General features: G+C 46.7%; 1 protein-coding gene across 1 annotated transcript in view; it reads left to right on the forward strand.

Annotated features, from left to right (window-relative positions):
* The first annotated feature begins 263 nt into the window (after positions 1 to 263).
* LOC143996516 (epidermal growth factor receptor-like) overlaps positions 264 to 14,498 on the forward strand; it is an 83,561-nt gene continuing 69,326 nt past the window's right edge. The window contains exons 1-2 of the mRNA XM_077491605.1: positions 264 to 411; positions 14,077 to 14,263. Of these exons, the coding sequence (XP_077347731.1) occupies positions 292 to 411; positions 14,077 to 14,263 (307 nt within the window). The 5' untranslated portion in view covers positions 264 to 291. The remainder of the gene's footprint in view (positions 412 to 14,076; positions 14,264 to 14,498) is intronic.

Below are 14,498 nucleotides of genomic sequence, written 5' to 3' on the forward strand. Positions count from 1 at the left end.
TGCATTTGATGGGCACAAATGGCTGCATATGATGGGCACATGTCATCCAGGCCATTTCATCCTTTCTTCTGAGATTATCCCAGCAAAGCGCAGTGAAACATAGCATCCAATTAAATTACTATTTATGCGCACAGGAAAAGTTCAGGTTTCATGTTTTATATTTCTGTATGAAAAAAGGTTGAAAATGCACTGCATAAATGAAATGACTTCATTACAATTCATAGAACCTAAGTTGTTTTTTAATACCATTCTCTTTCAGTTTGCCTTGGAACTGCTAACTTGCTTTCAAGAATGGGACCAGTAGATGCACATTACCGCTTGATGAAGAAAACTTTTAGTGGTTGTGAAATTGTGCTTGGAAATCTGGAGATTACTCACCTGGAACCCTACCATAATGCATCATTTCTTGAGGTATATATGTGATCAGTATTGCTATACTTAGGCCGCGTACACACGCGGGGACTGTTCGCCCAACTTTGTCCGTCAAACAGTTTCGGCAAACAGTCCGCTCAAAATTAGCATGGACGGACATGGCCACACACGACGTACGAACAGTTTGCTGAAACCGTGCGCGATGACGTGAACGGCACGTACGACGGGACGAAAAATACGACGTCCTATACACTGCATTATAACTTTCGGCGTGTAAAGCCTTTCTGAGCATGCGCGGAACTTAGTTTGACGAACAAGCCTACACACGAGTGGACTGTTCGCTGAAACAAAGTTTCAGCGGACAGTTTTTCGGAATTTCCGAAAAACCTTGTTCAGCGGACTGTTCGCTGAAACTGTCCGCTGAAAGCCCACACACGAGCGGACTGTTTGCCGAAACACTGTTCAGCGGACAAAGTTGGGCGAACAGTCCCCGCGTGTGTACGCGGCCTTAGAAATCTAAAGCCCCGTACACGTGCTGAATATCGCCTGAAATCAGCTCTTACAGTAGAAAACAGCTGATTTTGGTCCTCTCTCAACGCCACGAGTCAGTGGGCTGCTATTGAGAAAGGGGTCCTATATCCGGTACACCCATGCTGCTTGATCTGGGGTGCCCCGGCCCCTCTTCACCCTAACCTTAGGCGTCAATGTCCTTTACCCTGGACTTATGGCAAAAGTGCAACAAAAAGTACTACCTTTCCTCGCCCTGCCCCCCCTCACGAATGTTTAACCCTAGTATCCCTGATGGACTGTCTTTGGGTAGGATCTTCACGTGGCTGGACCCCCCCTTTTTCAGCTCAGAAATCTGGTGCACCCCATCTCGCGTAGGCTTCATGCTTTCGAAACCTTACGTGACAAATATAATATCCCCAAGCATTATTTTTACTTCTACCTACAGGTTAGACACCTTTTCAGCTCCAAATCTCCGACTCTAACCCTTGACAACCCCACGGCCTTTGAATTAAATGAATCTACACATCTGTATATGAGTAAATGGTCTCAGTTGTTGGACAAACCTATCCCCCTACAGACATGGGATAAGATTTGGGCCTCTACTTTTAAATCCTCTAAGTGTGTCACACAAAGGGAAACGGCAATAAAAATTCTCATGTTCTGGTATAGGACCCCCGATGTCATCCATAAATTTTATCCCTCAGTCTCGCCGCGCTGCTGGCATTGTGGGCATGATGTCGGGTCACTCTTCCATATTTTCTGGAGGTGTCCCCTTATACATCCCTTTTGGTTGGAGGTGGGATTGTTGGTGATGGAGGTGACGGGGGTGTCCCTTCCGATCGACCCCCTACACTGCTTATTAGGCCTCACTATCCCAGGCCTACCCAAAAATACAAACCGGCTGACCTCCTATATTCTATTAGTTGCTAAGAGGCTTATCCCGTTATGCTGGTTGTCTGGCGCGACCCCCCCCTGGCCTAGATTTCTCCAACTGGTGTCCGAGATACGGAGAATGGAGTATCTGACAGCCTCGGTACATGACTTGGTTTCCCAGTTTGATAAAGTCTGGGGACCCTGGGATCAGTCGGAAAATGGGGCCCCCCCCATCTGTACACACTTAACGGCCGCAGCCGCCGGTGGGTGCACCTCCTTTCTGGCTTTTGCTCTCGTCCTTCCCCCTTCCATTATACCTCGTTATGTGGTAGTCCGGGTAACCCATTCTCCCCTTTTGAGATTCTCCATGACGATCTTATGGATGTTTTGTTGCTTTGTTTTTCTCTGGCCTCCGGCCTAATGCCACATGAATGATTTTTTTTTGTCATTCATAAACTGTTTGTTATTTATTTTAACTGTTATAGTTATGCAGTTCACTTCTGTGCCTGCATTTGTGGACATTAATATCTAACTTCTCTAATTAACGTTTATGCTCTTTGCTATGTTTACTTCTGCTTACCGAGTATCTCACTGCTCGATTGGATTGTACTTGCTTTGAAATTTAATAAAAATAAAATTACAAAAAAAAAAAGAAAACAGCTGATTTTCAGCCCAGGTGTCCAGCTGCCCATGCGACAGAAGCCAATATCATGACAGGCTTCTGTCTAACAAACAGGCTTAAAAAACTAGCAGCCTATAGGCATTTGATCAGTGCTCGCAGCTAATGGCTGCAAGTGCTGACCGATGTGTTCTCGTGGGGAAAGGGTAGACAAGTAGTGGTTAATGCTGCCCCAGCTACAAGGGAAATAGTTCACCTGTTTCCTACTGAGCTCTGCCTATCTCTCCCCATGATATAAATAAAAGGGAGGAGGACTCTGCCTCACTGAGTCACAGTATGGATGGGAAAAGACACAGGCAGCCAGCAAGATGTAACCTCCAGCTGTTGCATCTGTCAGGGTTCTTTGCCTTTTAAGGAGTCCCAATTTCTGCCGAAAACCTGTGTCCTGGAACCTTCCACATGTAGGAGGATTGCTGGGACCTACAGTCCTCCATGAAGCTACTGATGTGTTGAACTTTCCTGATCATGGATGCCAGTAATGGACTCTATCTTGTACAGGTACACTGGGGATGCCACAAACCTAAAGTTTGGGACCAGGGATGTTAGGAAAAGATTGCACTTCATGTTGAACTGTTGTGTTAACTTATTCTTCCATACAGCTTGGAATCGTTGCCTTTACCTGGTCTAAAGTTTCTAAAGGGGTGCAATGTAAGTAGCCAGTAGGGATGAGCCGAACACCCCCAGTTTGGTTCGCACCAGAACTTTCGAACGGACCGCAAATTCGTACGAACGTTAGAACCCCATTGAAGTCTATGGGACTCGAACGTTCGAAATAAAAAGTGCTAATTTGAATGGCTAATATGCAAGATACTGTCCTAAAAAGGGTTTGGGGACCTGGCTCCTGCCCCAGGGGACATGGGTCAATGCCTAAAATGTTTTTAAAAATGGCCGTTTTGGCAGGAGCACTGATTTTAATGACGATTAAATTGAAAAAAAAAAGTGAAATATTCCTTTAAATATCGTGCCTGGTGGGTGTCTATAGTATACCTGTGAAGTGCCACGTGTTTCCCGTGTTTAGAACAGTCCCTGCACAAAATGACATTTAACGGAAAAAAAGTCATTTCAAACTGTTGCGTTTTTAATGTAATATCTGGCAATATGGATGAAAATCATTGAGAAAAATGGCATGGGTAGCGCCCGCTGCCCATTACCAGCCCCTTTGGGTCTTGTACGGATATTAAGGGGAACCCCGTACCCATATTAAAAAAATGAAAGACGCGGGGGCCTCCAGGCCCTATATACTCAGAACAGCAGTATACAGGCGGTGCAAACAAGACAGGGACTGTGTAGGTTTGTTGTGTTAAGTAGAATCTGTGTGTAATTTTGAACTGGTACATTTTTAAAGTGTAGCTCCAGTCAAAACATATATTTTTAAGCTTTTTGGAAAACATAGGGAAGGGTTATTACCCCTGTATAATTTGTTTTGCCATCCGTCTTTTTTCATCTCACTTCCTGTTGTCTCCTTCCGTTTGCAAGTAGGAGACGTTTGTAAGTTGGATGTTTGAAAGTAGGGGTCTGCCCTATATGCTCTGCAGAAATGGCGGAATAAGGTGTTGGTGTTGCCACAACATTGTAAGCCCTCAAAGTGACTCTTGGTGGGCGCTGGAGCGCCCTGCTGTGAACGATTATATCAAGAATTGTAATTACATGCCATTGTTGAACAGTGGTAGAAAAATTGACCTTTGGTGGTTGTGGTGCTAGTGCTGGTGCCACAACACTATAAGCCCTCACAGTTACTCTGGGTGGGCACAGGAATGGGCCCTGCTGTGAAATATTATATCAAGAATTGTAATTACATGCCCCTGTTAAACAGGGGTTGAAAAATTGGGCCTGAGGCACTGGTGCTGGTGCCACGACACTGCAACCTCTCCCATATACTTTAGTTGTAGTGCAGGAATGAGCCCTGCTGCAAAGCATTGCATCAAAAATTGTAATTAAACGCCCCTGTTAAACAGGGGCAGAAAAATTGGGCCTTAGGCACTGGTGCTGGTGCCACAACACTGCAACCTCTCCCATATACTCTAGTTGTGGTGCAGGAATGAGCCCTGCTGCAAAGCTTTGCATAAAAAATTGTAATTAAACGCCCCTGTTAAACAGGGGCAGAAAAATTGGGCTGATGGCATCACCCAGAACAAAAAATGTTCTTCCAGCATATCAGCGGAGGAGGAAGAGGATAGACAATCAACATAACAGGACAGTCACTCAGCATCAGCATAGGCAGTCTTGAAGGCATGTGATATTTAAAAAAAAAATTATTTGGTTACATCAGCTTCAGGTGCTTGGTAGCTGTGGGTGATCCAAGACTGATTCATCTTGATGAAGGTCAGCCAATCAACTGAGTCGGTGGACAGGCACACCCTGTGATCGGTAACAAAGCCACCAGCAGCACTGAAGGTGCATTCCGAAAGAATGCTGGATGCAGGACAGGCCAGTAGCTCAATTGCATAGTGTGCAAGCTCTGGCCAGTGATCCATCCTCAAGACTTAGTAAGCCAGAGGATTTTCGGTGGGAAAGGTGTCCAAGTCTGACCTTGCCCCTAGGTATTCCTGCACCATGTAAATCAGACGCTGGAGATTGTTGCTGGAAACGATCATACCTTGGGGCTTCGGACTAAAAAATGATCTGAACGCATCGGTCAGACGGCCACCTTCTCCACCGCTCCTTCTGAACGATGCCTCAGCAACACGTTGTCCAGGACCAGGAGTTTGTAACCTCCCAGTCTCTGGGAACGCGTTGCACAGACCTTTCTGCAAGGCCTCCCGGAGATGTCTCATCCTCTGCTCCCTCTGCGACGGCAAGATAAGGTCGGCAACCTTAACCTTGTACCATGGATCAAGGAGAGTGGCCAGCCAGTAATGGTATCTCTCCTTGATCCAAAGAATACAAGGATCCTTCCGCAGGCTTTGCAGGATCAGGGAGGCCAGGCAGCGTAGGTTAGCCGACGCATTCGGTCCGGAGTCCTCTGGGTCACTAAGGACAACATGATCCGCAGCTACCTCCTCCCAGCCAAGTACAAGTCCACAGGTTTCTTGGGACTGTAAATCATCCCTACAAGACTGCTACTGCTGATGCTGAGTGCCAGCCTCCACCTCCATGCTGACACAATCACCCTCCTCCTCCTCCTCGTCCTCTTCCTGTGTGATTGGTGGGATAGCAGGAACACTGTCTGGATAAAGGGGGCCTTGAGAGGCAAGGAAGTCCTCCTCTTCCTGCCTCTGTTCTGCCTCAAGTGCCCTGTCCATTATTCCACGCAGCGTATGCTCCAACAGGTGGACAAGAGGTACAGTGTCACTGATGCATGCACTGTCACTGCTCACCATCCTTGTGGCCTCCTCAAACGGTGACAGGACAGTGCATGCATCCCTGATCATGCCCCACTGGCATGGTGAGAAAAAACCGAGCTCCCTTGACCCTGTCCTGGTGCCGTAGTCGCACAGGTACTCATTGATGGCCCTCTGCTGCATGTGCAGCCGCTGCAGCATGGCCAACGTTGAGTTCCACCTGGTGGGCATGTCACATATAAGGCGGTTCTTGGGCAGGTTCAACTCCTTTTGGAGCTCAGCCAGCCGAGCACAGGCATTAAATGATCGGCGGAAATGCACACAGACTTTTCTGGCCTGCTTCAGGACATCCTGTAAGCCCAGGTACCTGCCCAAGAACCGCTGCACCACCAGGTTAAGGACATGAGCCACACAGGGCACATGGGTCAATTGTCCCTGTCGGAGGGTGGAGAGGAGGTTGGTGCCATTGTCGCAAACCACCATTCCTGGCTTAAGCTGGCATGGCGTCAACCCCCTCTCGGCCTGCCCCTGCAGAGCTGACAAAATATCTGCCCCAGTGTGGCTCCTGTCCCCCAAACAAACCAGCGCAAGCACGGCATGGCATCGTTTTGCCTGCGTACTTGCGTAGCCCATTGAACGCCTACGGAGCACCGCTGGTTCTGAGGACAGAGCACTGGAAGAAGCCATGGAGGAAGAAGAAGAGGAGGGGGTGGAGGAGAGAGGTGTGTCACAACCAGTAGTAGCATTTTGGAGGCGTGGTGGCGGAACAACCTCCAACACTACTGCACCTTGTCCTGCATCCTTTCCAGATGCCAGAAGAGTGACCCAATGGGCCGTGAAACACAGGTAACATCCCTGTCCATGCCTGCTGGACCATGAGTCAGCGGTAATATGCACCTTACCGCTGACCGCCCTGTCCAGCGAGGCAAGGACATTGCCTTCCACATGCCGGTAGAGAGCCGGAATCGCCTTCCATGAGAAAAAGTGGCGTTTGGGGACCTGCCACCGAGGTCCGCACATTGTACAAACTCACGGAAGGGGGCTGAGTCTACCAACTGAAAAGGCAGCAGTTGAAGTGCTAGCAATTTAGCCAAGCTAGCATTCAACCGCTGGGCATGTGGATGGCTGGGAGTGAACTTCTTTTGACGGTCCAGCAGCTGGGGCAGGGAAATTTGCCTGCTATAATCAGACGTGGGTGTACTGCTAGCAAGGTGCCCGGAGGCACTTAGCTGTGACACACCTAATTCTACACCTTCATTCCTTTCAGAGCAGGTTTCAGAGAGGACTGAAGGTCTAGTGGGGTTGGAGATCCCAGCTGATGAGGAGCAAGGAGAGGTCCGCTTTGGTCTTTGGTGTGGGTCTTTGAGGTACGCTTGCCAATGAGCTGCATGGCAGGTCAACATATGTCTGGTCAAGCATGTGGTGCCCAAGCGGCTGATGTTTTGGCCACGCGAGATACGCTTGAGATATATGTTGCAAATAGCAGCGGTGCGATCTGATGCACTCGTCTCAAAAAAGGCCCACACCAAAGAACTTTTAGAATAACGCACAGAGGCAGCGCCCTGCACAGGCGGAGCTCTGCGGTGTGATTCAGTCAGTATGCTGCCCCTAAGCTGGCCTCCGGAGGGCATCCTGCCTCGTTGGACATGTGCCTCCTCCTCCTCCTCCTCCTACCAGGCACCCACGTGGAGTCAGTGCCCTCATCATCCCCTCTCTCTTCATCGCTGGAGAAAACCTGGCAGTATGCTGCAGCTTGTGGAACATGACTGCCAGATTGCTGTCCTTCTTGAGCATCCCCTCTCTCTGTGCTCACGCTACTGCCTTCCTCTAGCTGAGGATCATCATCAGAGCCTACAAAACACTGGGCATCCTCCTGGAGCATGTACCCAACACTGTGCTCAAAGAGTTCAGGGGACTCCTCAGGAGGACGTGGTGGGTCTAGGGAAGATGAAGATTGAAGAAGATTGAGACGAGGGAAGACGATGCGTTGGCAGCTGCTTTGCTAGTACCCTGAGCCTGGGTGAGAGAGGATGAGGAGGATGAAGAGGGCTTTGTCATCCACTCTACCAAGTCTTCGGCATGATGCGGCTCAACATGTCCAGCTGCCGAAAAGAAGGACAAGCGTGTCCCATGGCCACGTGCTGATGATGACGATACACCGCGTCCATGACCAGCACTGTTGTCTCTAGACACAGAGCCTGCTTGCCCTCTTTTATCGGCTCGTGCCTGTCTGCCTCTCCTTGTTGGCCTTCCAGACATGGTAATGGCCTGAAGGGAGATGGGAAAACCAGCAATTGGGTAGTGTATATTGTGCTGGAGGCACACAACACCCACTAACTCCTGCAGATGGCAGATGGCTCAATTAGAGAAGAGCTATATAGGTGGATATAATGGTGTATAGTGCAGTCAGGGCACGCAGACAACACGCACAATCTCCTGCAACTGACTGCAAGCTCTATTACAGAAGAGCAATATAGCTAGCTATATAGGTGGCTATAATGGTGTATATTGCGCTCAGGGCACGCAGACAACACGCACAATCTCCTGCAACTGACTGCAAGCTCTATTACAGAACAGCAATATAGCTAGCTATATAGGTGGATATAATGGTGTATACTGCGGTCAGGGCACGCAGACAACATGCACAATCTCCTACAACTGACTTCAAGCTCTATTACAGAAGAGCAATATAGCTAGCTATATAGGTGGATATAATGGTGTATACTGCGGTCAGGGCACGCAGACAACACCCACAAACTCCTGCAGATTGCTAAAAGCTCAATTACAGAAGAGCAAGAATGCAAAATCGCCCTATAACGAACAGTATATACTGTGTTGAAGGTACACAGAGAACACCCACTAACTCCTACAGACACCAACACACTACACAAGGCCGCCATGCTGGCGGCCTTATATAGTGTGGGGCGTGTACTACACAGCCTGAGCTATGATTGGCCACAGGCATCCTGCCTGTGGCCAATCATGGCTCTCCTCGCTGCCGGCGCTGTGATTGGCCAAGCATGCAGGGTCGCAGTGCATTGTGGGCCGTGAGCGCCATACGAATTTGTCGCAAACGGCCCATAACATTCGGTATCCGCCGAACGTGCGAACCGCCGATGTTTGAGTCGAACGTATGTTCGACTGGAACACGAAGCTCATCCCTACCCTTCATGCATTTACATATGCAGCTCAAGGCAGTAAACACATATGTATGTATCCCACAGCAAATAAGCACGTATGTATGTAGTCCTAGGCAAATAAGCACATATGTATACCGTTTAATGCAACTAAGCACATGTGTATACAGTTTACTGTAAATAAGCACATATGTATATAGTTTAAACTAAGCAAATATGTATGCAGTATAAATGAAAACCTGCCAGCGTGCGTTTAAGCAATATGTATTTATGGAGGCATGCATTTATGGAAGGATGTAGGTATGTGTTTAAGCAAATATGCGTTTAGGCAAAACACGAAATGTCAAACATGCACTTACGCAATACGCGCCCATAGAGTCATGCATTTACGGAATAAGCAAGCGTGTGTTTATGAAATGTGTTTATGCAACATATATTGCACCACTTGGATCTATGCAAACACGTGTCTATGCACCATGTGTTCATGCATCACATGCATCCACGCAAACACCTATATTTATGCAACATGGATACACACTTTTAAAAGAGAAACTGCAAAAATGCAGACTTACCATTCCTGCTGCAGGACTCTGAACATAACAGAAGTTTAATCTTCACCCATCACGGCGAGCTTTGTCATGAAAGACCTTCAGAGACTGGGTCCCCCTTAATCCAGGGTCCACTCCCCTGGGCCCGTATAGCACCCTGCAGGAAAGCACCTTGGTCAGAACAAACACTGTACAGGGTTCCATTATGCAGGGTCCAGCGCCATAAGACTGCATTATTATTAAAATCACTGCTCCCAAAATAACGGATGTTTTAAAAATTTTTTTTTTGCATTTATACATATCCCCTGGGGCAGGACCCGGGTCTCCAAACACTTTTTATGACAATACCTTGCATATAAGCCTTTAAAATTAGCACTTTTGATTTTTCCTGTTAGTGTCCCATAGACTTTAACGGTGTTCCGGCGGCTTTCGAATTTGCCCTGAACACTGCATATTGTTCGGTGTTCGCAGAACATCCGAACAACCAAAGTTCGACCTGAACTTATGCATGGGCAAAACCATTTGCCCATCCCTAATGGATGGTACTCAAACCTCTTTCCAATGAGGCCTGGGTACCAGCAATTTTGGCTGATAGCTTTTTCGAATGGATCTGACTGAAGTCCACTATTCTTAATAGAACCATCCGGACCTCCAAGTATGCTCCAAGAGCACGTGTCACTTCAGTGACCATCCACCTAAAAGACACTGTCGAAAAAACTGAGGTACTTCTTGTGTAAGAGGGGTTATATAGGGGAGGACTTATTGTTTTAATTGATTTACCAGTATCCATTCACCAGTAGGTGGAGTATAACCCATATAGTAATGACTGCCCTGTGTCCCATGATGTACGATAAATAAATTACTGAAGTTCTGCTTTAAAGAGCCCTTTGCTGCTTTCCTAGCTCCAGGTGGTCTCCTCCTTCACTTTTCTCTCCAGCTTCTCAGAATATGCAGCACCTAGGTACTTCTCCAATTTCTCCAGTTCAGACACAATTCGGAGATTAGCATCCAGACAGAATTCTCTGGCCATTCTAAAAAGCAGATGAGACTAATGAGAACAGAATGAACAGCACCACAACCTCTGCTACTTTAAAGACGGGCCTCCATGGACATATCACTTACAGGATGCCGATTTACTACATTGTTTCTGGACATGTCCAGTGGTTCAGCACTTCTGGGTGGAGGTGGGCTCTTTCATCTCCTCAGCTTTAGGCCTCTCTAACATTATTCATCCCGAGAACGGTCTACTGAGCATTTTTGGTGACTTGCAACTATCTTCGCATGCCAAGAGACTACTACATATTCTCTATTTATATGTTAGAAAGGCTATATTGTTATCATGGAAGGGTACACAGACTTCTCTGAAAACTCTTTAGTTAAAGTTAATTAATGACGCTATACCACTATACAAGCTTACCTTTGAGCTCCGGAAACGGAAAAAAACATCCACAAAATTTGGGATAGATGACTGGCCAGCCCCCTGACATTCTCCTCATAATGAATATGCCCTGCAAGTCACCTATAGATCGTGCTACAATACAGTACACTATATGCAGATATGCAGATTGCCATTGCTACTGTACATCGATGGAATGTTTGAACTATGCACAATGGTAATTACTGATTGACCACTGTATAATCATTTGTCTCTTAACTATATGAGCTTAGTACTCGACGCTGTATACCTATGATTCACCAAGTTTTGTTCAGCGATTGTTTGTTTGGTGTTTTTTTTTGTATGTATGTTGGTTTGTTTAAACCTAATAAAAATATCTTTAAAAAAAAAAACGGTAAAAAAAATGTCCAGTCCAGCTTTTACAACCACATTAAAGCGGTTGTAAACCCGCTGATGTGTTTTTTTTTTTTTCCTACCTGCAAAGGAAAAGGCATAATGAGCTAGTATGCACCGCATACTAGCTCATTATGAAATACTTACCTTAGAACGAGGCCCCAACATCTGGTCCGATCCACGCCAAGGGAGCTGACATGTTCCCTCTGCGTTTCTTCCGGGTATCGCAGCTCCGACCACTCACAGCGCTGGACTGGACTGGACTCGTCACTCCCGCGCATACGCGCCGGAGATTTCTTCCCGGCAGAGTCCGGCATCTGTCGGGTTTTCAGCCGAGAATCCCCTATGCGCATGCGCTGCTGCAATTTTTTTTACCTACAGGTAAGCCTTTTTATAGGCTTTCCTGTAGGTAAAAGTCCCAAAAAGGACTATACAACCACTTTAAGGCTCCAATAGCTGAGCTCAGTTCATCAATAGCTCCCAGTGTTTCAAACATCAAGTCATCCTTAGGTCTTCTTTCTCCCATGTAAGTGTTGGAGAATAGGGATGACCGAACTGTTCGCCCGGCGGTCATTTAGTGGCGAATTTTGCGTGTTCGCGATTCACCCAATCGGCGGACTATTGCCACTGTTCGCCCAGCGGACATATGTGTTTACAGTGTGAAAGAACTTTGACCTATGATGACACATCCATCATGGGGTACAGGACAGCCAATTGAGACATTTCAGCACATGGACAATTGGACATTCCCCCACCTTATAAATAGACCTGATCTGGCGGCCATTTTACATTCTGTCTTATTTCAGTGTAGGGACAGGAAGCTGTGTGGAGCAGGGAGAGACTGTAGTGACACAAATCGCTAGCTATTAGGTCCACAAAAGTCCTTTTAAGGACTGGTATGGTATACGTGTAGTACAGTATATAGGGTTGAGTGCACTGCTGTGCTGGTCATTGCAGCAGCCTGTCTTTTGTCAGTGCAGGGAGGGACAGGATGCTGTGTGCAGCAGGGACAGTCAGTTTAATCACTAGCTATTACTATTAGGTCCACAAAGGTCCTTTTAAGGACTGGTATAGGTGTACAGTATATAGGGTTGTACATGTATAATATACTTTCTTCCAAATATAGAAAGAATATTATACTTGACTGCTGCCCTATTCTGCAGCAGTCCTTTATCAGTGTAGGGACTGAGGTACAGTCTGCAAATCACTAGCTACTAGGTCCACAAAGGTCCTTGTAAGGACTGGTATAGGTGTACAATATATAGGGTGCTGGTGCACTGCTGCAGATTACTGCCCTATTCTGCAGCAGTCCTTTATCAGTATAGGGACTGAGGGACAGTCTGCAAATCACTAGCTACTAGGTCCACAAAGGTCCTTGTAAGGGCTGGTATAGGTGCACAATATATAGGGTGCTGGTGTCAGTGCTCTATATCACGGTGCTGGTGTCAGTGCTCTATATCTCGGTGCTAGTGTCAGTGCTCTATATCTCGGTGCTGGTGTCAGTGCTCTATATCACGGTGCTGGTGTCAGTGCTCTGTATCACGGTGCTGGTGTCAGTGCACTTTATCACGGTGCTGGTCTCAGTGCTCTCTATCACGGTGCTGGTGTCAGTGCTCTCTATCACAGTGCTGGTGTCAGTGCTCTATATCACGGTGCTGGTGATCATCTCCTGCACCCTCTTCATAGCCTACCCTGACCTTTCCTCTTCTCTATTGCCTTCATGCTCTCCTGAGTCCTGAATTGTCAAAATTTCACATATAAAAAAAGAATGCTTGTAGTTGTCGATCCCAGATTCACTTCATACATGTGTTATGTCAGTGGCCATGTGGTGGGACTATGTGTGTACAGCTAGTAATTATTTTGTGGCTAGAAATATGACCTGTAGGTTTTTAAAGTTCGCCTGCCATTGAAGTCAATGGGGCCCGCCGCAAACTTTGCGGCTTGCGAACTTTCGGCTGCGTTCGCGGTTTGTGTTCGCGAAACGTCCCACCGGAAGTTCGTCCATCTCTATTGGAGAAGCCTTTAGCTCCATTTTTTAGGTGTAAATTGTTGGGAACATCACTGTAGCTCCAATTTGCAAAATGACCTGAGCCTCAATGTCATTATACAGATGTTTTCTCTGACTAAGAGCCTGAATACCATCAGGTAAAATAGCTTATTGGGTATTTAAAGTGCAGGTATTGTTTGGGGGGGGGGGGAGGGTGAGAAGGAACACACGTTTTAGGACATTACGTACACTCTGTCCTGGTAGCAATCAATTCAACTCAATAACAAGCAAGAGGCAAGAACTCCTCCTGCAACTGGTCTCTCTGGCCGCCTTGTGGTCTCTCCCCCTGCTCCCAGGCAGCCTCCACATCCCTCTTTCCCTCCTTTTATCCCACCACCCTGGGGGCTGTAGCTTGCCCTCTGGAGATGGCCATAGGGCCACTTGTAGACATAACTACATGTCCGACGATGCCCCTCTCCTCCTTTCTCTTGATTGGTCCTCTTTCTGAACCAATGAGCAGGAACAGAGTGGGTGGCGATCCCCCACAGCTGCTGTCCTGTCTACTTCTGACTGCGGTGGCTGGCTGGTTGGGGGATTGACACCCACTACACGTGTAATATATACAAGGTCCTTCAAATTGGACATTATTCAGAAATACCTGCTGGGCCTGAATAAACTTTAAAATTTTCTGCAAACTTTTGAAAATGGTAGGTTTGTTTGCTTATCTGTTCTCTACACAACACATATACAAAACATGATCTGGCAGAAGAGGGGCTTACCCAACAAGCTGCCACTCTTAATAATCTTTTATATTTGTGAAATTGTGTATTTTATGTGCTTTGTTATATCAGACAGTTAATCAATATATACTCATAATCATTTTTTATTATTCAATTTTAGAGCATAAAAGAAGTGCAAGGTTATGTTCTGATCGGTCTTAACCTTATCAAGTCCATTCCATTGACCAACCTGCAGGTGATCCGAGGAAACACTTTGTTCAATAGACAATTCTCCCTCTCTATTTTATCTAATTATGGTAAAGATAACAAAACAGGCCTAGAGGAGCTACCTATGAGACAACTAAAAGGTATAGTCTGAAATTACTATGTAACAATCAGATTTAAATATGAAGTATATACAGTACACCTATGTAGCCACTGGTAAACTATGTCCTATATACCCTGTTCTTCCTCCCAATATGTTCTAGAATCCTCTAGAAGACAGGGGAAAGTAAGCCTGTAAAACACTGAGCAACCATAAGTAATCAACCCCTGCATTCTGATAACAACCTCCTGCTGGCATGATTCATGCCCATTTAAAAG

The sequence above is a fragment of the Lithobates pipiens genome, unplaced genomic scaffold (assembly GCF_037356315.1).
Source record: "Lithobates pipiens isolate NorthernLeopardFrog02 unplaced genomic scaffold, aLitPip1_a1.2 Scaffold_19, whole genome shotgun sequence".
Classification (NCBI taxonomy): Eukaryota; Metazoa; Chordata; class Amphibia; order Anura; family Ranidae; genus Lithobates; species Lithobates pipiens.